The sequence below is a fragment of the Drosophila biarmipes genome, chromosome X (assembly GCF_025231255.1).
Source record: "Drosophila biarmipes strain raj3 chromosome X, RU_DBia_V1.1, whole genome shotgun sequence".
NCBI classification, from domain to species: domain Eukaryota; kingdom Metazoa; phylum Arthropoda; class Insecta; order Diptera; family Drosophilidae; genus Drosophila; species Drosophila biarmipes.
The window spans coordinates 14613247-14636200 of NC_066611.1; the positions used below are offsets into that span (position 1 = coordinate 14613247).

General features: G+C 48.4%; 6 protein-coding genes and 1 long non-coding RNA gene across 8 annotated transcripts; 4 read left to right on the plus strand and 3 right to left on the minus strand.

Annotated features, from left to right (window-relative positions):
- Window positions 1–1499: 1499 nt before the first annotated feature.
- Window positions 1500–17547, minus strand: LOC108025748 (nuclear RNA export factor 1). 2 transcript variants are annotated; one of them, XM_017096343.3, is made up of 10 exons: window positions 16894–17547; window positions 16653–16813; window positions 16484–16579; window positions 5591–6112; window positions 5411–5520; window positions 3862–3898; window positions 3330–3559; window positions 3092–3263; window positions 2496–3022; window positions 1500–2433 (listed from the first exon to the last, which is right to left on the minus strand). In XM_017096343.3, exons 1-10 carry the CDS (start codon window positions 17003–17005, stop codon window positions 2334–2336), a joined length of 2067 nt encoding a protein of 688 aa, XP_016951832.1. In that variant the 5' UTR covers window positions 17006–17547; the 3' UTR covers window positions 1500–2333. The 2 variants fall into 2 exon arrangements, with proteins under 2 accessions (XP_016951832.1, XP_016951831.1); XM_017096342.3 differs by having other exon boundaries at window positions 3092–3266.
- Window positions 8525–9229, plus strand: LOC108025752 (uncharacterized). Its single transcript, XM_017096346.3, has 2 exons — window positions 8525–8793; window positions 8858–9229. The coding sequence occupies exons 1-2, from the start codon at window positions 8725–8727 to the stop codon at window positions 8993–8995; spliced, it is 207 nt and encodes a 68-aa protein (XP_016951835.1). The 5' UTR covers window positions 8525–8724; the 3' UTR covers window positions 8996–9229.
- LOC127011636 (uncharacterized) lies at window positions 9954–10492 on the minus strand. The gene is made up of 2 exons (XR_007764791.1): window positions 10433–10492; window positions 9954–10372 (listed from the first exon to the last, which is right to left on the minus strand). It is a non-coding gene; the product is annotated as an uncharacterized LOC127011636 (long non-coding RNA).
- On the plus strand, window positions 12680–13392 carry LOC108025750 (uncharacterized). The gene has a single exon (XM_017096345.3). It carries the CDS (start codon window positions 12741–12743, stop codon window positions 13134–13136), a length of 396 nt encoding a protein of 131 aa, XP_016951834.1. The 5' UTR covers window positions 12680–12740; the 3' UTR covers window positions 13137–13392.
- On the minus strand, window positions 13402–16477 carry LOC108025749 (putative sodium-dependent multivitamin transporter). The gene has a single exon (XM_017096344.2). The coding sequence runs from the start codon at window positions 15294–15296 to the stop codon at window positions 13491–13493; it is 1806 nt and encodes a 601-aa protein (XP_016951833.1). The 5' UTR covers window positions 15297–16477; the 3' UTR covers window positions 13402–13490.
- A 468-nt stretch (window positions 17548–18015) lies between the features above and the next one.
- LOC108025629 (probable 6-phosphogluconolactonase) lies at window positions 18016–19202 on the plus strand. The gene is made up of 3 exons (XM_017096165.3): window positions 18016–18203; window positions 18347–18822; window positions 19032–19202. Exons 1-3 carry the CDS (start codon window positions 18065–18067, stop codon window positions 19134–19136), a joined length of 720 nt encoding a protein of 239 aa, XP_016951654.1. The 5' UTR covers window positions 18016–18064; the 3' UTR covers window positions 19137–19202.
- Window positions 19203–19458: 256 nt separating this feature from the next.
- LOC108025900 (zinc finger protein 777) lies at window positions 19459–22852 on the plus strand. The gene is made up of 4 exons (XM_017096583.3): window positions 19459–20676; window positions 20741–21671; window positions 21749–22347; window positions 22411–22852. Exons 1-4 carry the CDS (start codon window positions 19581–19583, stop codon window positions 22476–22478), a joined length of 2694 nt encoding a protein of 897 aa, XP_016952072.1. The 5' UTR covers window positions 19459–19580; the 3' UTR covers window positions 22479–22852.
- Window positions 22853–22954: the final 102 nt, after the last annotated feature.

Genomic DNA, 22954 nt, shown 5'->3' on the forward strand with positions numbered 1-22954 from the left:
GCATGAGTCCCATTTTTCTTCCTAAAATTCGTTTTTCCCCCAATTTAAAAAAGTTTTTAAAATATATTTGGCTTTCTGGGGACAGCTGCAGATCAAAGATTCGTCCGTTAGACCTAGAGCGAGCTCAACTTGATGGGCGCCATCCGAGATCTTGATCCTCGGCAGATGCCGCCGTCCTGGTCAGTTGGCTTCTGGTCCAGCGGCCGCCTTTCTTCTGGCTAATTTTGAATAACAAAGAGGTCCGGTTGTAGTCCGATCCCTTGACCATTGTGTGGATCTCAGGAGTGGGCCAGCTGGCCAGAGGTTTCACTTGGGATGCTGGGCGCCCGCCGCTTCTCACGCTGCCCACTGGTCACTACTCACTGGGCCCGGGCCACCGGTTGCTACCAGTTGCTGACCAATTGTTGAATTCAAGTCGAATTGCCGGACAGCTGTGGCCCAAAACTGAGGAGCCGACACCGCGAACAAAGCCCAAAACCCAAATCCGGCTGTGGAAAGCTGTGAAACTAGAAAAGCTTTTTGTTATTCGACTCCTTTGTTGTCCTTGCCCCGTCACACGCTCTCAAAGAGGGACTGCACAATGGGCCTAGGTCCTAGGACTCGCAGGACTCCTAGGACCCGACTCCCAGACACTTTCGGCATTTGGGCGCTGTCTCTTCCCAGCGGCACGATGACAATGCAGGGCGGGCGGGCGCCCCGAACTGGTTGTGATGATTTAAGCCACACAAAAGAGTCTTAAACAATTTAATATTAATTTATTCATTTTAATTTCTTAGCTCTTTGAAGGCATTCTTTAAAATAATAGCAATAGTTACCAACATGATACATTTCTTAGCTCAACAACATTTTGTCCTTAAAAATGGTACCATGAATAACTTACGAAATAATTCTCTATAATTAAAATGTTTAATTTTTTACCTTTACCATTGCAAAGTTATTTTAATATAATAACCTATTAATATACGTTTCCTTCCGATTTTTTTTTAACCTGGAAGTTCTATGCATCCTTTTTAAGAAAATATGACATTTCCTTACTGCATACTTTTAGACACCTTTTTGAGTGTTTTCTAGAAGCCTTTAAAAATAATTTTCTTATTAATGATGAATCAAATTTGTATACTATATATTATCTATACTATGTATATTTTGTCCTCCTAATCATTTTATTTTTAATTTATTTAATTTAGCTTATTCTTTTAGTTATACAGGATATAAACAATTCTTTTAAGGCGCCATCTAGCACTTGATTATATTTGACACTTTTTCTACATGGTTTTACTTATGGGCGACATCTAGCGGTAAAAGTAGACTTACAAATTTTTGTACAGGCGACATCTAGCGTAAAGATATTCTATGAAAATACCGTTAAGTTTTAAATATCATTAGCAAAATACAATTTTTTAAATATTGAAAGTTCAGAAACATTTCCTAGTTATTTTTTTTACATTTTCTGCTAGATTATATATTTGGAAATACTTGCACAAAAACAAAACACATCCTTTTCATTCGATTCTCCTCAATTTATTTACGATTCTACACTTATTTTATTATGTATATAAATCCTATATACCACATAAACTTAAACTCAATTGGACTTAGGACTAAGCGTGAACTTTAATTGTTATTATTTTCGCTATTAGGGAATAAAGGTAATGTTGGTTTCTGAGTCATTACAAAATTTACACAGTGGTCATTGTTATTGCTAGTCCAAGGTCCGCATTAGTAAATGTTTATTTGCCGCACTCAAACAAAGTGTTTGTCTTCGTTCGATGGTCTTTGTGTACAAAAGTTAAGGCTACTTGTGGGGCAGGGAAGGCGGGATGGGCGAAATTGGATGCTAGGGATGGGCGCCACACATGCTCGGCCAGACATCGCCTCTTCCAGGAAAGACTTGATGGCCTGGTTAGGGTTACGTTTTGTGGTTAAATAATAATTGTTTTTGCGTTGTGTTTCGACAACATTGTTGTATACAGAATTTAAGTGTATTTCTTTTTTTTGCGTGTGGTTTCTTAGGGATATAAAACAATTTTAAATTCTAAGAGGGCAAACCGTGCGCACACTCATCTTCCTGGCGCTCAGTTTTATTCTTTAAGTGGGCTAGGGATTCTGCGTACGGAACTTAAAGCGAGTTAAATTTAGATACCTATCAAAGGCTGGGATCGTTGTGGCTCTTGGGCACGCAACTTCACCAGTTCTTTACAATTTAGATGTGACTCTAAACGAAATTAATTAAAAGTATTTAATTACATACAAAAACGAATAAACAAAAACATTTGATTTTGTATACGTGTGGCACTTGGCTCTGTTCTTCGGGCGGCTCAAATGTCTGAGATTTACTTGACAAAAGCCTCGGGCGGTATTTTGTTCTCCTTGAAGAGCTGCTCGAAAACGAAGGCGGCATGGTTGTAGTCCCAATTCGTTTCCTCCAGGCATCTGTAAATAGGTATGATGAGCTTACAAACTCGTTTAACTACGGCTCATTCTATGGATCTTACTTGCGGCTCCAGAGCACATTCATTTGGCTTTGCGCGCTCATGGCCTGGATCATCTGCATTTTGGTGCTTTCATCCATGCTCGCTGCCGGGGCTCCACTGGGTGCCACGGCTCCTGCCGTTATGGCGGCACTGCCGCTGCCACCGGGTGCGCTGGATGCCAGCGGTGCTCCTGGCAGAATGGCCACCGGCCCAGTCGCTACGCCAACGGGATTCAGACGACCCTGCAGACTCGTCGCCGCGGGCTGCGACTGCGCACTGGTCGCCGTGGCGCTGCTCGAGGTGCTGGCCATGGCTCCCGGTGCCGGCTGGTGCTGCGAGCGCTTGAACTCACGCACCTGCTCCTGCGAGGCGTTCGTGATGAAGATGGTCTCGTTGCGGATGCAGTAGCCGGTGTTCTGCGGCACCACCACGTAGGTGCGGAGAAAGTGGCGCAGCTCGTACTGGGAGGACATGGAGGAGGACGACGTGCTGACCTCGCCGTTCAGCTCCTTGAACAGTCCCGTCACCGTGAAGACCATCATGGAAGTCTGCGGGCGGGCAGGAAATGTGATGGTTAGTGTATCTGTTAAATGGTAAAGGAATAGAGGGGATCTTACATTGAAAATGGTCAGGTCAACGGTGAAGGTGCGACGCTCGTGAATCGTCTTTGGCCATTCGTCCAGCGTGGACACGCAGGCCAGGCGTCCGTACTTCAGGTGGCGAGTGCGGTTGTCCTCGCCATTCACCAGGCGACGCAGGTTGCGATTGAACTTCCAGAAGCTGTTCAGCCTGCTGGCCCAGGGTAGAGGAGAATATTAGATGGCATTCATAGGCTCTATTTATCACTAAGCTCACCTGCCCGCCTGGTTGGCCGACGGCATCGTTATGGACAGCATGGCGTTCTCGTGGTAGGCATCCAGCAGGGATTGCCGGTTGTCCGAGTCGAAGATGCGGAAGTACTGGTCCAGGAACTGGCGCACCACCTCGGCGCCAGCGTTGTCGCACAGGAAGGAGGCCTTCGTCTCGAGAATGCGTCCCTGCTCGGTTATATCGAAGGTGACCTGCGGCGCCAGGGTCTCCCCGTCCTACATGGATTTAAGTTAGTTATGGTTTGTGCGGGGTCTTTGAATCGAGTGACTAGCAGTGATGGGAATTAAAAACACATATGTGTATCAAGTACGTTACCAATATATTCCCTAGATAGGTTAGCATCTGGGGAATAACAAGATATTATTTCCATAAATCTATCCTACGTATAAGGCTCACATTTTAGTATCTCACCAGAAGGAAACCTTTACATTGAGATCAAACTCTTTAGGGTGGGTATTCCCATCATTCTGCTAAACAGGGGCAAGAGCAAGAGATTCTACGGGGACTTTGGACTTACCAACTTGATCAGTTTGGGGAACTTGCGACGTACTTCGCTGCAAATAGTTCGAAGTGGATATTCGGCCGTAATTTTGTTGGCATTAGCAGGAAGGCGATGATAGATATGCGAGTTAAATAGCGAGAAATAATAATTAAATGCGTTTTTTTTTTCTGTGTATGGGCTGCATGCGCTGCACGAGTTGCAAACAACCCCGAGCAACTAGAGGTGACTCCACCCTCTGCTCGCAAAATATCGCAGAGCTTTCGGGCAGCTGAAGAGGCAGAGGCACTAGGTGCTTGGCCTTTGTTGTGCCATTATGTGATTGATGCTACTGTTTTGGGTGCAGCGGAAAAGTACAATTGAGCAGTGCATTGTGCCCAGGGCATCTTTTGTGTGTATTTTGTTGTATTTCATTTTTTATCTATTTTTTCTCTCCTTTTTTTTTAGATGTTTTCTTTCTTTTCTCTTTTTTCGAGCAGTGTGGCCCCAAGCAAAAGCTGGCTGCGTTGCCAGACTGCCAAAGCTGAATGCTGTGTCCACATGTCTCGTCGTGTCGCGTCACGTCCGCACACGTCGCATCCGCAGGCGGATCATGCGCCCAACGAAGCCGTACAAAATGTGTGTAAACGACTGGCAACACAACGCGGCGGCCGATGGCACCAGCAGGATGTCCGGTAAGTGTTCTGGTCCTTCGTCCGTTCGTCGTTCGTTAGTCTCCCGCTGGGCACTGCGCCACTGCTCCTCCTGCCCCTCCGCCACCTCTTCTTGGCAACCGCCGCATAATCAACAAGCGGCGACACAACAACGCAACACAACGGCGCGCACAGGGCACGCAGCTGGGATCTGGGATCAGGGCGCGCAAGCGCATGCGTGCGTGCGCTGGCGTGAAGTGGTTACATATGCGTGTGTGCCCGTGTGTGTTGTAGCGGGGTGCGCGGTGGGTGGGTTGGTGGGTATTAATATTGCTCTATTTCGATAAATCGATTTTATGATTTCACTATTGGTATTTCGCCAGCGTTGTCATTGCTTTTGTGTGCGGGACTGCTGCATGTCCGCCTGCTCAAGTGGAAGTGCGAACGGTGCATTACAATTTAGTGGTACAGTTGCGTCTTGAGTTCAGCGTTGCCACCTTGTCGAAAGTGGCGAGTTGCTTGGGCCCTACTGTACTCGGTTGCTTTTTAATATTTTTTTCTTTTCTCTTTTTTTTTTAAATCATTTTTTACTGCCCTGCCCAAAATCTCTTCCATTGCCTACGATCTGCCCTTGCTTTAAGGCTGTCTAATTTGCAATTATTTTCCCTTAAATGCCTTTGCCTGCTCAACCGCTTTTCAACCTGGCTGAAGGCCATTCAAGCGTTGTTCCCGTCGAGGAATGGAGTTCCACCTAGTTTTGGGTAACAATTCTGCAGCGCATCGGCTCAATAAAAATTCGAGAATGGAGACAACAGAACAATGGAAATGTGCTAATCCTAATTCCTCTGTGACTCCCGACGCGGCAATTCCCACGTCGACCATGCGGCAGCATCCTCTAGAAGGGTTAGAAGAGAGCCAATCACACCATAGTATACCTGATAAAATGCTGCGAGTCCTTATAGCGGGAACGGCAGGGATTGTTCTTCAAGACCAGCTCCAGAATGGACAGATTGCGAAAGACCACAAGGTGGGCTAGCGATGGTATCTGGAACAGGTCAGTAGTAAATGTTAACAACAGTACCATAATTTATGTTTGTAAAGTTTTGTATCCCCACCTTGTTATCCCCCAAATAGAGAATCTTGAGGTTCGGTATGCGCTTCTCCACCCCTTTGAAGGCCTCCATGCTGGTCATGTTGTTTTCGTTCAGGTTGATGGCCTCCAGATCGGGTATATTGTCGCAGATAATGTCGATGGCGGCGCTCATCACGTTCTGCCGGAAGAGCGGGCAGAAGATCTGCTTGAGATCGGGATCGGCATGGAAGCGTGAGAGATCCAGCGCCTTGGTCTGGACATTATAGCGCTTGGCCATCGCGACCTTCATGGCCTCCTTGAAGGCATCGTCGATGGCCACCAGTGGTATGCCGCTGCGCACGCGCGGCATCAGCCTGTATCCGTCGGGCAGCTGGGCGTGCTTGCCCAGATTCTGGATGCGCTCGGCCGTCTCGTAGTCGTCGGTGAAGAAGACCACGCAGTTGCGCTCCGCTCGCCAGTACTGCGGTATGAAGGCATGCGGCGACATGGCCGCCAAGAGGGCACGCAAAATGGTCTCCTTTTCGTAGATCTGTGCATTTTGCAACTGCAAAGAATATAGAATTAGAAACGGAAATCGTTAGACGTCAGGTTTGTTGTATTCGGAGCACAGATAGCAGCCGCACAAATTATCTCATCGGCCAACTCATGGGCGCTGCTCTCTATTTGCCAGCCCTGCTCCACATTTCGTGTTGGCTTTGTGTGATCTATCTGTCTATCAACGGGGCGTGTACAGAGCGCAGATAGCCCATAAAGCCTAACCATAAGAAACGGCACGTACAAGTCTGTGCAATGTGTGCGGTAATATCCAACTTTCGCCGGTAAAACTCATTTAAAAGCGTCCGAGCTTGTGTAAAAATATTTTTAACACACCCCAAAAAAATATATATAACTAAAAAAGTGAGTATAGAAATGTAGAAAAATATACTCATATGAAAAGGAAAGCAATTTCGATTTTTATAATACAAAAAAGCTATAAATAAAATATCTTTTATAAAAATATATAAAAATTAATTATAACATAATATTCTTAAGACTTGCAGAAACTTAAATTTGCATTTTTATTTAATAAAAGTGTTAAACAAATGGAAATTATAACAATATCAACGAGCTATAAGTAAAGTAAGCTTTATAATATACCAAAAACTAAATTAAATATGAGCATGTTGTAAAAATATATATTTTTAAACAAAATTAGAGCCGTTTTGAAGTTTTAAATGGAATTTCCAAATAGTTAATAGAAGATACCGACACCCCATTTTGTTGAAACAGGACCTCAACAACCACGAGCATTGGCTAATTGGCCTGTTTACCCATCACACTGGGCCCCCAATTACGATATGAGGAATTAGTGGAACACCCGCTGCCGATTTGCATGCCATTCGTTGCCATTTCCGAGTATGTGCGTCTGGGTCCCGTCACCTAATTACATTTTCGGGCAGGGCAGGGCACCTTCTTATCACTCGAGCTGTCAGTGATTTAATTACGAGCACTTATCCGGATGTGGTGAGTGTATCGCAAACAGCAGATAGAAACGGAGCGGAAAACAAAAAACCGTCCTGGATGCAACACTCTTTCTGCGGCCCATGCGAAGGTCGGCCATTTGGCAATATCGGTCACTTGGCCAGTGTTATTATTGCCGGCCAATGGCCGGTATCTAATCGGAATGCAGAAAGACACAAAGGTACATATGAATAAATAGATGTATGGAGGCATATAGGCATGCATATGTGGAGGGGTATGGGGTCTGTGCACAAAGAATCACTGGTAATTCAATTTATGGGATCACTTCGGGCAAGCCGGGCACAGCCGGGCACATATGCGAATAATGATCGTGTGAATGATCGCCATGAGCCCCTCCTGCGCCATCGCCACTCGACCCTATTTGTATATCAACACATCAACAGTATCAAGCAGATAAGTCTGCGAACAACCGTGGCTGCGGCCCATCTAGCCCACTCATTCATTGCGCATTAATGCGATAAATTTATTTATTACGGGCATTAGCTGCTATTATTACATATATTATTGTCTCCCAGGTCCACAGAGTGCCCGATATCGGATGGAGTTGTTAACCCTAGATATTAAAATTATCACATTCAACAAAATTGACAAATTGTAGTTGCTTTTTCTCTTATGTAATTATTTGTCTTGGTTTATGTGTGGTTTTCTGAAACCCTAAACACAGGATCACTATCGTAAGACTCGGCCTAGGAAACCCCACTGATGGTCCATTTGGATTTGATCATTTATTGCCTTTACGGGTTAGAATTGTTAAAATAATACTTATATTATTTATTTATTAAAAAAAAGCAAGCAAAATCAAGGTTTCATTATTTAAAAGGGTGAAATTCCTTCAATTTCTAAATACAATCTTTTAATTAGTTCAGTTGAGAAGTTCTGAACCATAAAAAATGATAACATTGATAATAATCGTTTACTTTCACTGAGTTAAGGAAATAACTGCTCCCTATGAAAATGGACGTTACTCATCCTTTGTGTGCTTTAAAGCGGGCACAGACAACAATGGCAACCCTGGCAGCGAGGCGACGCACCTGAAGGAACCGTTAAGCCGACAAGGCCAGCGATTCCGCTTTCGAAAATAAAGATGATGACTGTATTTGGGGGGTTCGGTTTCGGGATCGGAATCGGACATTCTCGGGAAATCTAGAGTTTCGCCCGGGGTGCTAGGTGCTGCGAGGTGGTGCGTAGTGGGTGGAAGAATGTCAATGGTTTGTTTGCACAGCTCACAGATATAGCCACACTCATATTTATTGTATTCAACACAAGAGCGAGCACAATACAATACAAAATACAAGCTGGCTGAGACATATTTCTAGAATTGATATGGAGCTATGACAACTCCGGCGCCGCAGTCGCAGCTGGCGGCGCAGCTTGGGCTTGGGTTGGGCTGCTTGTTTTTTTGTTTTTGCTCGCTTGGTTGGCCAACAAGTGAACAGAACAGAACGCCACACCATCGAACACCGGCGAACGGAGCGGCATTCGCTGACAGACGTGCGCCGATGAAGCAGTAACAAATAACTGGGCCCCGCGTAGAGAGAGAGATACACACGACAGGCAGGCGGCAGGCATCCCGAAAGGTGTATACTATATATCCAAGCCCAGTTGATTAATAGGAATAATCACGAAAACCAAAGAATGGGTGGCTGTTGCTCAAAGGATCTGGACGACAAGCGCTCCTGGAGCCCCGAGGAGACCAAGAATGGCGTAAGACCGCGTCTCCCACACATCCCATACATCATCCATATGTATAACCAATCCTCTATTGCAGAGCACCACCTCGACCATCATTGCCCAGCCGCTGGATGAAGTGGGCACCACCGGCGTCTTCACGCTGACCCGCACCACCACCAGCACCACGCACCAGGAGAAGACGGTGACCACCACCAACAACGAGCAGGAGGATTAGCTGCCAACCAAAATGAATATGTAAAGCATTTTTTTTTTTTGAACACCTTCCTTTGGTTGAAACAATTTCAATGCCATGCGTGTGCTTGTGTGCTGTGAAAGTGTGTGAATACTGGCAATTTACATACCAGAACAATGTGAATATGAATATGAATCAAGTTAAGCTGTTAACGAGTAATTATTAATTGTTATGCGCCTGAATTCCAATTTCGTAATAAATTGTTGAATCGCTAAATATTGAGAAACCCCTTTCACACCCCCTTGACGGCCAATCGATCTTGGCTTCCCAGGCAAATCTAGAATGCATTCAATGTCGATGTGCAGTGGCTTCGACTCGGAGAACCAATCGTCTGTGCTGTTTACATCTCTCGATCATCTGGATCTGGCTTGGCGGAAGCTAATAATTAATTTATAAGTGATTTGCGGGATATATTAAAAAGAAAACCTACAAGTTTTGCAATATGCATTGACTAATGTGCTATGAAAAAACAATAACTAAAAAAAATTAAAAAGTGATCATTTTAAAAATACAAAAAAAAATGGAACTTAGTATTTTTTTAGTTTTTATTAATTAAATTTTTTAATAATTATATTTAATTGCTGACCAAGTGTTTTGATGAAATATTTTTCTTAATATTACTTTTTTATTGGTGAATAAGAGAATACTAAGTGGAGTTTTCGCCTCTGGTAACGCAAGTGTGAGTTCAAATCCCACCGCTGACTGATGCAGTAAGATATTTTTTAAGATTACTGGTAAACTTACAAGTGAAATCTATAAATTTAAATATCATATATCAAAAAAAAAGTATAGATTGCTTGAAAAGGATTATAAATCTTAAAATATAGGAACTTTGTAGGATACTGCATCGAGAAAGCTTTTTTTCCAATCCCTTTTCGGTGTTGCCATATCAACAAAAAAAGTTTAGATTGCTCAAAACCAGTAAGAAATCTTGTAAAAGTGCTTTTTTAAAAGGAAAAAATTCCGTACTTTTGTCAAGGTTCACTCAACCGATCTTTACTGTATCAAAGTGGGATAACAGACTGGAAAAGTGGGACCACGAGCAGGGCGGTGTGGCAGCGGGCAATCTGGCAGTTCAATTGGCGAGATAAGGGGAACGACGATCCGACGCATTACTGGCCGATGACATCAGGAGATGCACACAGCACGCGGGCCAGTAGACGAAGCCAGAGTCGGGGGAATGGGAATTGCCCCCCATAGCCTGTCCTCCGGCCAGTGAGTCAGTTCTTTTTGGCCCACAACCGCGGTCGGTTATCAACGGCTGTTATTCCACATACGAGTCTATTCCGTTTTTATTCTCGGCCAGAATGGAGTGACTAACAAGCCACCGGGCACGTGTTCGCCGTCAGCGGCGGGCCACTAATGAAAAATAACAACGATCCGTCATTGGAATGTTTTGGCCATTCCATTCACACGTACTTGTACTTTTTTTTTTTTTTCATTTTTCCACATATAAGTACACAGCATAGATAGTTTTTGCAGTCCAAAGTGGTCGCAGGCCGGCTGTGAATCCATTAGGAAAATGCAAAAATGCAAATAAGACTGGCAATTGCGATTTTCAAATTGCAATTATCAATACTCGGCCAGGTCGCTCGTCACAAGCGCCTCGACAATCTCCACTTGGGACGCTGTCACTCAAGAGCCTCGTTACGTGTACGCCACAGATCGTAGTAAAAATACATAATAGCACGATATAATAATAATAATGCCTTGACTGCACTGACTGATTCGGCGGGCAAAACAAGTGAAACTTTGCTAAAACAAAAAATGTATCATGTGGAAAAGCTTTTTCCCCAACGCCTGAATGCAGGCAAAATAATTGTAGAGCAAAGTAATTAAACAAGTCATGTCGATAGGAATGTAGAATTCAGCAACCACCCACATCTTTTTCATTTTTAACGGAAAATGTATTTTACAATATAATTAATCTACTATTTTGAATATATCAAGTTAAGCATTATCTCTTTTCGTTCCCCTATTCAAACATAATTTTATTATCTTCATTTTAAGTGACAACTATTATAACAAATTTAAGGGATGTGCAAATTTTTTTAGTTTTTTTTTGGTAATCATAAATTGTAACGATTTTTGGATAAATATTCTTACAAAAAATTATAAAAATCTATCTTTTGATGATACTAAAAAAAACTCCAGTTAAAATGCTTAAAAAAATTAAAACGCGTCTTTTTTTATACTAAAAAAGGTAAATAGCCTTATCTAATTTAATACCTTGACCTCTTAACGTGTAATTTAAAAATAAAATAGCACAAAATTGCAAAATATTTCTGGAACTCTAATATTTATTATAATAAATAGTAGTAAACGTTCTAAGAATATAACTTCCTAACTAAGAAACTTAATTTAAATGATTCGTTTAACAACAAAAACGTGTCAAATACAAAAGGTTGTCCCTCTTCAAAAATGTTTAGTAGCCCCTGCTATTGTAATATCTTGACCGATTAGCGTTCTATGTGGGTTTAGGATAGAATGATTGATTGGTTTTTTAAAGAAAAATCGCTAAGCCGATGGTCTACGTGGCGTCTATTAACCCATATCTTGCGCAATTATTGAAAATTCTACTTGTTCAATTGGGTTTTTGCCACAGAGAGAGGGGAGAAATGAGAATAGATAAGATTGGGCCACCAAACATGCAGAAAATTGAAGACAGCGAGCGCACAAACTGCGCAGATAAATTAAATTGGAGGCGGGCATAAACGTAACAAAAATACGGAATACCAAACACGAAATACAAAGCCAAATCAAACGAACTCACAGGCAATTAAAGAACATGTGTATATAGAAGACCGAACGGAGGGGTCGATGTGTGTGCAGCATATGCAGATAAAATAATTCGAGCGACCGACCGACCCTACGCTGACTTTTCAATCAAAAGCAATCCCCATGGCAGTGGTGAGCCTTAACTCGATATTTTCGCTAGAAGGGGTTTATTAAAAAGCTAAAACATGTTTTATTTAATATCAGTAATTACAGTATAAGTAGGATAATATTATTCAACAAAATATCCCATTTAGGAACCACATTTTAAAAGAACTCATCTTAGTTTTATAAAAAAAAAAATAATTCTAAGTAAAATTTGTTTGTTTTAAATTTCTTTTTATAAAACGCTCTTTTTAAACAGAGTTTGTTTTTAGTATGACACATAACTTTATTTCCTAAAGAGTCAAAATATTAAAAAAAAAAATTCATTCTTTTTCTCATATAATATATATATATATATATGTTTATTCAATTCGCGTACCATAGAAAGAGAAAGCACTCAAAAATATCGCCCTATTATACTTCCTACATTCAAATGCAATCATTTTTGAGGAGCATTTAATGTTGTCCGAGTTCAATTCCAACCATGTCAATTTTGAAGTCCTGTGTTCAATCCCCTAGCATTGTGGATCTATAGATTAAACACTTTTTTCTGTCTCTAAAATAGTTAAAAAAATGTTTTTTTATGTCTTCAAAATATCATAAAAAATGGAAACTATTTTTTTCTGTCTCCGAAATATGTCACAAAAAAAGCCAGATGTTGGGAAAAAGAGTGACCGGGCAGCACTGTCCCTCGGGGCGTTCGAATTTGCGATAGGGAACCGAGTGAGAGAGCGGGGTAGAAGACGGCTAGAAATTGAAACGCACCCCAAGTCCGGGCCACGATCGACAGACGAGGCGACGGCAGTGCCACAGCAAAGCTTCTCGCAGTCGGACGCAGAGCACAAACATGAATTGCATTCCGGGCAACATTCCGGTCCTGCTCCTGGTGATCCTGGGCGCCAGCCTGGCCTGGTCGCTGCCCATGAACCCCGACGAGGATCGCGAGCCGGTGGGTCAGCAGGGCAACCTGGTGACGAAGAACACCGCCGAGTCGCAGTTCATAGAGCGCATCCCGCCCAGGGGAGAGCACAGTTCGGAGGAGAAGTCCCAGTTCCAGGTGGTCGAGCTGCTGGAAATGCTGGAGAACGCAGGAGTGCGGACGGCCGAGCAGCTGCACAAGCTCACCTACGGTGAACTGATCAGGCTACTGGCCGTGTGGAAGATGTCGCAGGACCGCAACGTTTATGTGGCCAAAGGACCCCAGGATCAGCCCGATCAGGACATCGAAAGCGAGACTCGTTAGTGGATCAGCGCCTTTGCCAAAGCCAAGGTTCGGTTGATCTATGCAATGGTGGCAAGAGAAGAAGGCCAGCGAAGGAGGAGGAGGAGGAGGAAACAGCGACCACTATATGATACTCTGACATGATGGATTCAATTGAATGCACCCTCAAAGCGACAGTATAAGCCACAATGTAACTATACGAAAAACACTTTTTTTCTATGACCATTATTTTCTTGTATAAAATTGCTATTAAACTTAACCGTATTGGGAAAAAAAAGCAGAGTGGTTTATCTATTTTCTTGTTTTGGAGCCGTGAGGCTGACTCAGCTGAGTGGAATTCCAAAAGAAACCCCACACTTTGCGTGTGTCTTTGAGCTACGCCACCGCCTTGTGCTTCTCCCACTCGATCTCGTCCAGCCGCGGCTCCGCCGAGATGCCGCCAATCTCCGAACTGGTGCCCGTCACCACCAGCAGCGGCATTTGCCGGCGTTGCAGTCGCTTGGCCAGCGGCGGCACGAAGAGGTCATGCTTGATCAGCGTGCACTCCGCATCCTGGTAGATGCGTCCATTGTTGTCCCAGTTGAACAGCTCGAATACCCAGGACAAGAACCAGCCGCCAAAGAAGGCGATCACGAAACCCAGGGCGGCGTACCACATGTAGCTGATCCTGTACAGGTAAAAGTAGTGCTGCTCCTCATCCGCCACCTCCGCCTTCGGGGATTTGAGAAAGATATCACTGGCATAGCTCCGGTCCAGCGGACAGCCGGCGGTGGACATTTCCAGGCTGACCAGCGGCGGCTTGGGCTGACCGAATCCGATCCAGAAGCAGAAGGCCAGCGAGATGACCAGTCCGCCGATGGCGCCCTTCTCGTTGGCCCGCGTCACATACATGCCCAGCGTGAAGAGTCCCAGCAGTGGGCCGCCAATGATCCCAAAGATTGAGAGCGCCGCCTGCAGCAGTCCTCCGATGGAACCCGCCATGAAGGCCATGCCAATGCAGAGGGCTCCGTAGAACAGGGAGAGCAGCTTGGAGTACCACAGGGTCTGGCGGTCGGTGAGCGTGCGTTTGGCACAGCAGCTAACCAGGGGCTTGAGGTAGTCCTCCAGCGTGACAGCCGCCAGCGAGCTGATGATCGAGCTAATCGTCGAGAGGCTGGCGCAAAAGATTCCCGACACGAAGAGGCCCGCCAGGCCGGTGTACTGGCCCATGGTGTCCACGACGAAGAGCGGCATCACCTGGTCACGCGAGTTCACCCTGCCCTCCAGCAGTGGATCGCAGTTGCGATAGTACCAGTAGATGCACAGGCCCGAGAAGCAGGTGCTCACACTCAGCAGGCACAGGATGGGCAGGCACCACCACAGGGCCGCTCGGGCGGCACTCAAGCTCCGCACTGCCATCAGGCGTTGCACCTGCGTCTGGTTCACCCCGTAGAGGGACAGGTAGGTGGCACAGCCACCCAGTATTTGGGTGAACCAGGTGTGTCGCTCCGTGGGATCCACACTGAAGTTGCCCAGATCGATGCGCCCGTTCTCCTGGGCCACGCGCCAAATCTCCGACAGGCTGCCCGCCTTCACCCAGGCGCAGATGATCACGCTGAAGACGGCGACGAACATGAGCAGCGACTGATAAATATCCGTGATAAGTACGGCCTTCATGCCGCCCAGCGTGGCGTAAAAGGTGCACACAACGCCCACGATGACGATGGAGAAGACCTGGTTGAGGCCGGTCACCGCCTCCAGGGCCAGCGCCGGGGCATAGACCACAATGCCCATGTAGAGGACCATCTGCAGCGAGAAGCTCAGCGAGGCGGCCAGTCGTGTGGCATAGCCGAAGCGCAGCTCCAGATACTCGTACACACTGGCCGTCTTCAGGCGATAGAACACCGGTATGATGAGGTAGGCTGCCACGGGCGTGGACAACACATACGACAGGTTGATCACCACGAACATGGTGCCGTACTGGTAGTTCTCCATGGACACGCCCAGTATGGTGACGGCGGACATGAAGCTGGCCATCAGGCTGAAGGCCACGGGCGTGATGCCCATGGAACGACCCGCCAGCAGGTATTCGGTGGTGGTGCTCTGCTTGCCGCCCACAAAGCGGTAGTAGATGCCAATGGCCACGGAGATGATGAGCACCACCGCCAGGATGGCGTAGTCCCAGGCGCCCAGGGTGGCCATTGTGCTGGGTTATGGATTGAATTGACTGGCTAGTTGCTGGACGGGCAACCCTAATCGCACATCTAATCGTCGGCGACTGATAAATAGCCCAACTACTAATCGCGCCTCTTGAGATTCAGCAAACTATCGCCTTTGGGACGCGCGTGGGGAACACGTCTTCACCGTCTGCCAGCCGTCGATGAAATAAAGGCCCAAACGGAACTGGTGAGCCAGAGAATTGGGCATTTACGGCATTTACGACCCCGTCGAGAGATAGCGGCCTGTTGTTTGGTGCTGGCTGTAGCTCGGGGTAGCTCGGCAGCTTGGCAGCTTGGCGGCTTGGCAGCTTGGGCACAGCCCAGTTGCCAGGCGAAGGACTGTCCTTGGAGTACACATTTCGGAGCCGGGGGTCAGGTCATCCCACGAGCCAGAACCACCAAAAGGGCTCGGCTCCAGCTGCATTCTTTCGCCCATCGGGCGGGGGACGGTGGGACACACACACACTTGTGGATGGCACTGTGGCCGCGGACCGGGTTTAGCCATCCATAAATATTTATTTACCCGCTGGTTGGCTTGCAATTGTAATTGTTGTAGCGATTGTCGTTAGCTGAGCGCCCCTTACTCCACCACTTGGCTGTTTGCTTTACGATTTTTACGAGTGAAATTAATTAATAAACACAACCAGCCCGGGGCGGCAAGTCAGTGAGGCAGTGAAGCACTGGACCAGTGTGTCAATAAATGAAAATAAATAAACAAGAAAGTTGCAACCTATCCGGGATTCTCCCGCCTTGCGGATGTTGGCGGCACTTAAAGCGACCCTTTGTTAATAGCAAAATATCTTTAAGAAGAATCACATGATTTTCGGTGGGACCAAAAATAGTTCTGCGGCTAAGTTATCGTAAATCCGGTATCTATATGGACCAGTCTGGGGCTTCCAGCTCTTGTTTAGAGAGCCAATAAACAAAATAACCAGCACGTTTTGTGTTTACAGGACATGCGCCCGATATGCAAGACGCCAAGCGACCTTTAGTTGAGTTGGCTATAGTCTGCAAATTAATGTTTATATGGCTGACCATATAAATCTGACAGCCCAGACGACCTTTAACTTATGTCTAAGCAACTAGCAGGCGGCTAATCACATGATTTTCGCGGAGGCCGGAGCGGCTATCGTAAATCTGGTATCTATATGGTGGCTAGGCCAAACTCACCGTCACTTGGTACCAGCCAAAGCTGTTGGGCATCAGTTTGCCGAACTTGCCGCGCGGAATGGGCGATCCTCGTCGTCGCGAGGTGGGTCGATCCTGCTGTTGGTCACAAACGAAAGGGTATACGATTAGTTGAAGGCTTAGGATGGGGAAAAGCAAGTGGCTGGCTCACCCTGACTGTAGTGGTCATGTCGTTCATGTCATCGTCCTCGTCCCAGCGGCGCAGATCCTCGGGACGCAGCTTGATGTCCTTCTTGTTGTGCGGGAACTGCGAGGGCTTAAAGCTGACGCGACGTTTGTTGCGGTCCTTGCGTCGCTGGCGGTCCTCCACTTCTGTAGGGGATATATAGATGATATAGGGTTAGTACAGATGAGGGGTGACGGGTCTTCAAAGGAGCTGCCCTCGCACTGACCATCGAAATCCTCGAGAGCGGCGTAACGGCCGCCGCCATTGCCGACGTTGTTGTTGTTGTACCGCTGGCCACCGCCGCCGTTGCCGCCTCCGCCGCCGCCGCGCTTGGGCATCTTGGTTTTCTCCCTTCTCCCCGGAAGCTCGTGCAACAACAAAGAATGCCTGCCTTAGCACGTTTTTCGCTGCCTTGTTGTTGCTATTGTGAAAAGTGTCTTGTGGGCAGGCAAAAAAAAAAGGGCTTGCGCAAAAATTGCAATTCGCCGAAAGTAGCGCCAAATAGTGCGCGTGATTCTTTGGAATGGTGTGCCGCAAAAACACTGCACCAAGTCCTCGAGATGGCTGCTGGTTTTTGCCAACTTTTCGGCCAGCCAAATACAACGCAATTCTATGAAATTCAACACTTATTTAGTTGCTCTCTAGTGACGAGCGCGATCTGCTTTCGATAAACGCGATGGCGCGATGGTTTGATGGTTTTTTTGCCAGTTGATGGCCGTTTTTGGTGTTTGCCAACTGCACGCGGCCTCTGGCTGCCGGAAAATGTGTGTATTTGCAACAGCAACGCCGCGGGAAGGCCACAAAACAGGTAAAAGTCGGAGATCGAAGGATTATTGCTTAGTGTTGTTTTGCCTTCGTTGTTTTCGGCAGGGTCTATCGATGGTGGCGGGCCAACTATCGCAGCCATGGCTCGTGAGCGGTGATGGCCGTTTGGCGGGAATCTATCGCGGTAGCTTCAGCGGTATGCCGGCAGCCTTTCGAGTTCGAATCTAGTTCGAAAAGTGGAAGCGGTATATTGTGTATTTTGATTGTAAAATTTTTAGATTTAATCTAAGATTGAAAACTAAAAGCTAAAATTGCAATAATAAGGCATACAGCTTGTCAAATTAAGTTAACCTTTTACGCCTAATACCTTTTTAGAAAGCTAAATCATCAAGAGAACAATTATTTTTTAAGCGCCAACGAAAAATCATTCATATTTTTTTAGTGAAACTGAAAGTTACCTAAGCCTTATAGGAAAAAAACAACTGTTTTTGAAAGTTCCATGTGCTTTTACTAAAAGTTTTCCCCAATGTTGCAGTGTATTTTCCTACCACTAACCAACTTGGTAATCGATAGTTGGTGGGACTTATTGAAATCGGCGAGTCGAGTCGGGGTTCCATTATCATATCAGCAATATGTCGGAGCGAAAGAGTGCGCTGCGGGTAAACCGCACCAAATCGGAGCAGGAACTGGTCCAGGTGCTGGTTGATCTCCTCAAGCGCTGCTCCCAGGAGGCGTTGGCCAGGCAGGCCAAGTTCAGCGTGGGACTCTCGGGTAAGGATCGGTTTCGTGCTCGGGCTTTGGGAGCGAGGTCAGAGGAGTCAAGTGGCCTGATAAGCCCAACTTGAGGTGACCTTGCCCCAGGTGCGACCCGTGAAATTCCACTCCCAAAGTCAAGTGTCTCACTCCGTCTACAGGTGGTTCGCTCATCCAGCTGCTGACGAAAGCCCTGAAGTCCGGCGCTCTGAAGACCGAGAACTGGGTGTTCTACTTCTGCGACGAGCGCTATGTGCCCCTGGATGACAGCGACTCCACCTACGGTGCCTACAAGGCCGACTGGCTGACCCAACTGCCGAGCATTCAGGACTCGCAGTTCGTGCGGGCCGATACCACCAAGCCGCTGGACGACTGTGCGGCGGACTATGAAGCGAGGGTCAGGGCTCAGGTGGACCGGTTCGACCTGCTGCTGCTGGGCATGGGACCCGATGGCCACACCTGCTCCCTCTTCCCCGAGCAGCCGGCCACGCTGAAGGAGTCCCAGCGCCTGGTCATCCCCATCCGGAACTCGCCCAAGCCGCCACCCGAGCGCATTACCTTCACCCTGCCGCTGATCAATGGAGCCCGGGATGTGGCTTTCGTGGTCACCGGTGCCGGGAAGGCCAGTGTCGTCAAGGTGAGTTCGATTACCGGGGATGTCTATGGTTATTTTCAAAACACAAGGATAGGTAGGAGTTTGATTAGAAGATTATACATCATTATAAATTTAATAACAGTCAAATATTAGCAATTAGCAAATTATATGAAAGTTATATTAATGAGGCCATCAACTTTTTTAAAAAATAATTAAATTTTTTTCTAATTTAATATTTATTTTAATTTTAGAGTGTATTTGTGGATCAGGACAAGAAGTTTCCCGCTGCCTGGGTGAATCCTACACAAGGACAATTGACGCTTATAGTGGACGCGGGAGCTGGCAAGGAAATTTGAGCCTTATAATGACAATTGTTTTTAGATTATTAACGAATCTTGTAAATAATGATACTTTTGATAGAAGTTTTGGGGAGTTTGTTTTTTTGGGGCCTAGTCGAAAGCTGTGCTGAATAAAATAATAAAAAACAATAATTAGCCTACGATAACTGCTTAAGTAAGTAATTAATTTATTTTTAATAATTAAATATGAGTAATTTTTGTGGCCAGAGCCAGATTTGGCTTGAAAGTGTGATCGCCGGTAGTATCGGCAGCTCCCGCTGTGTTATCGATGTTTCGTGTGCCCGTACTCGGTAAGCCAGCGAACGGCGCACCCAGTATGACCGCACTTGAGGTCACAACAAACGCCTTGTATTGGTAAAAAAATTAAGGAAATGCAGCAGCAGTTGCGCTAATTGTTGATGCCCACATGCAATAGCCAGGACCTAAGGACGCGAAACAGCCATGGCAACGCACCAGCCGCAAGCGCCGCTGGAGCCGGGCACGGGCCAGGGGCCGGAGCAGTCGGCTGGCCAGCCGGCGGCCAGCAAGTTGGTGCTCCTCAACGCAGTGGACACCATGGACACGGAGCGCGTCTGCCGCGTTTGCCTGAAGGACGCCTCGCTGGACGGGGAGCTGCACTTCATCTTCAACGACACGCCCGTCGAGGAGGACGCCAATCTGGCCCGCATCCTCGACGAGTGCACCCTGCACCAGTGCCATCGGCACGACGGGATGCCCCCGCATATGTGCGGCACCTGCGTGGAGGCGGCCCGCCATGCCTATCGCTTCAAGCGGCACGCGGAGCGCTCCTACTGCTCGCTGGTGGCCCTGCTGGGCCGCTCGCCCCAGCTGAAGGCCCGGGCCGCCGAGGCAGCCAGCCAGACGGACCAGGTGGCCCTGCTGCCCTGCGAGATGTGCCACGACCAGTTCCTCAACAGCCTGGAGCTGCGCCTGCACCGCAACCAGGTGCATAGGACGAGCAAGGATGGCATCGTTGGAACCGCGGCGGAGGGCCAGCAGCCGGTCGAGGAGTTCAAGTGCAAGTTTTGCCCGCAGCATTTCCCGCATCTGCGACAGCTACGCAGCCATTTGGCGCGCAGCCACGAGCAGGTAACGCGCCTCCAGTGCGGCCAATGCCACCGCACCTTCAGCCGACGCGATCATTTGCTGCGCCACATGCGCAACAAGCATCGCGGCCTGGAGGATGACCTACTGCGCACCTGGCCGCCGGCGGATGAGACCACCATGAACAGCGACGGCGGGGACGAGCTGGTCTCCGCCGAGGTGCTGCTGAACGAGGACGACGACGACGACCATGAGGGGGTCGGTGAAGCCTTCCAGTGCAATACGAATCCCATTTCCAGCAACGAGGATGAGGATGACGAGGACGATGAGCCCAGTGTGGCCAATCAAACGATGTGGCTGCACATTAAGCCGGAGCCCTGCCTGGAGGCGGAGGAGGTCGACCTGGCCATGCAGCTGAAGCTCGAGAAGAAGCGTCGACGGCGGGAGAAGGCGGAGGCCCAGGCCGAGGGCTCCATGGATCGGCCGGTGAAGGGTAGGTATCCCACAAAGCATTGTGGTCACATCAATTCAAGGCGTAACATTTGCGCATTTTCCAGATGAGCCCATTGCCATCGGCGACTCTCAGTTCAGCATTAAGGAGGAGAGCCACCTAGTGGGCAGCGAGGATGAGGCACCAATGGGCGTGGAGGATTTCATGAAGCTGCATGTCAGTGGCGAACTGACGCTCAGCGACGAGGACCGGTTCGATGAGTTCGCGGACGATGACAGCGACCTGGACGATGATGAGGACGACGACGAGGACGTTGGCGATGACGAGGACGGGGAATTCCGGCTCAAGCAGGAGCCGCTGGACGGCGAGAAGCCGCCGAAGAAGTCCAAGTCCGGCAGGCGACGGCGCCGCAACAAGGGCGAGCCCAATCCGGAGAACCGCTGCGAGGTGTGCCAGCGCACCTTCTCGCGCCACTGCCACCTGCTGCGCCACAAGCTGTCGCATTTGGAGAAGAAGCCCCACAACTGCCCGCACTGCCCCAAGGCGTTCGCGCGCAGCGACCACCTCAAGGCGCATGTGCAGAGCCTACACAGCAACAAGGAGCACAAGTGTGCGCTCTGCGAGGCGGCCTTCTCTCGCCTGGACGCCCTGGAGCGGCACAAGGTTAGCAAGCACAATGGCGAGGGCCTGGAGCCGGGCAGCGAACTGAAGCTCCAGCTGGCGGAGCACACGTGCGAGTACTGCTCCAAGCGTTTCTCCAGCAAGACCTACCTGCGCAAGCACACGCTGCTGCACACCGACTTCCTCTACGCCTGCAAGACCTGCGAGGAGACATTCCGCGAGCGAGCGCAGCTCAGGGAGCACGAGAAGACCCACACCGGGCAGCGCAACTTCCTGTGCTGCATCTGCGGCGACAGCTTCGCCCGCAACGACTACCTCCGCGTGCACATGCGCCGCCACAATGGCGAGAAGCCCTACAAGTGCCGCTACTGTGTCAAGGCCTTTCCCCGCGCCACCGATCTCAAGGTCCACGAGCGGTAGGTGGTGTTCCAAACTGGGCTTTTAAGTAGGCAATCTGTTTCCTAATCGCTGTCCCTTCCCTTCCATTCCGCAGTTACCACACGGGCACCAAGCCGAATCTGTGCAATACCTGCGGCAAGAGCTTCCACCGCGCCTACAACCTGACCATCCACATGCGCACGCACACCGGCGAGCGGCCCTACAAGTGCGACCAGTGCCCCAAGAGCTTCACGCAGAGCAACGACCTCAAGGCGCACATCCGCCGGCACACGGGCGAGCGCTACAAGTGTCCGCACTGCGACGCCTACTTCCTGCAGCTGTACAATATGCGCAACCATTGCTTGAGCGCCCACAACAAGCACATCGAGACGAAGACGGGGCGCCTGCAGCGCACAGGCCTGCTGGACGACGGCGGGCAGTCGCACCTGACCACGGTGGTCATGCCGCCGGCCCGGTATCCACACGAACTGGATCCCCAGCTGGCCGCAGCTGCGGGCACCGAGAGCTCATCGGCGACCACCGTCATCCACTCACCGGGAACGTACAATGCCGCACAATCCGCCGGCCTGGCGCCAGGATCAGCGACGGCTGCGCCAGCCAGCAGCCTCGATGGAGCCAGCTTCGTGCCGACGACGGTGAATGCGGCGACGGCGGCTCCCTTTGGCGCCTTCAGCTTCCCGCCAGTCGTTATGGGTAAGCTCCTCCCAGAACTATCTCCCTCCTTGTCTAAACCATGTGCCTCCCTCCGGATTGCAGCGCATCTCATGTACAACCACGGCGGAAGCAGCCAGCACAGCCAGAGCGGCAGTGACACGGGCAAATAGCCATCGATGCTGCACTGCGTCCGGCTGCTCCAGCGGACACTGCTCCACCTCATCGCGAACAGGCCGCAACCATTCCAGCGTAGTCTTAGGCTTCCCCCTGTACATGGCCGGCGGATCGGAATGGATGGCAGCGGCGAGGGGCGAGGGGCGCAGGGAGGGCCGCCACCGGGCTGTGGGCCAGCTGAGGGGTTCATCACAAGCGCAGGCACCACCCATGCCGGCCATTTTAATGTGTTAATATGTATTTAATAGTCGAATAGGAGCTGCTTGCATCTCAGTGCGCAATGCAGGCGGTCGGAACATTTTTATATAGCTTACATAAGTGCGTAAAAACAAGGTGAGTTCCAAAGTAAACAGGACTTTTAAAGAAAAAACTGAACAAAATCTATTCATTTTATTCAAAATCGTCTCCTTCCGCTTTAATACAGCGTTTTGCACGCTCCAAAAGCATGTCGAACGAGTCCTTTAGCTCGGCG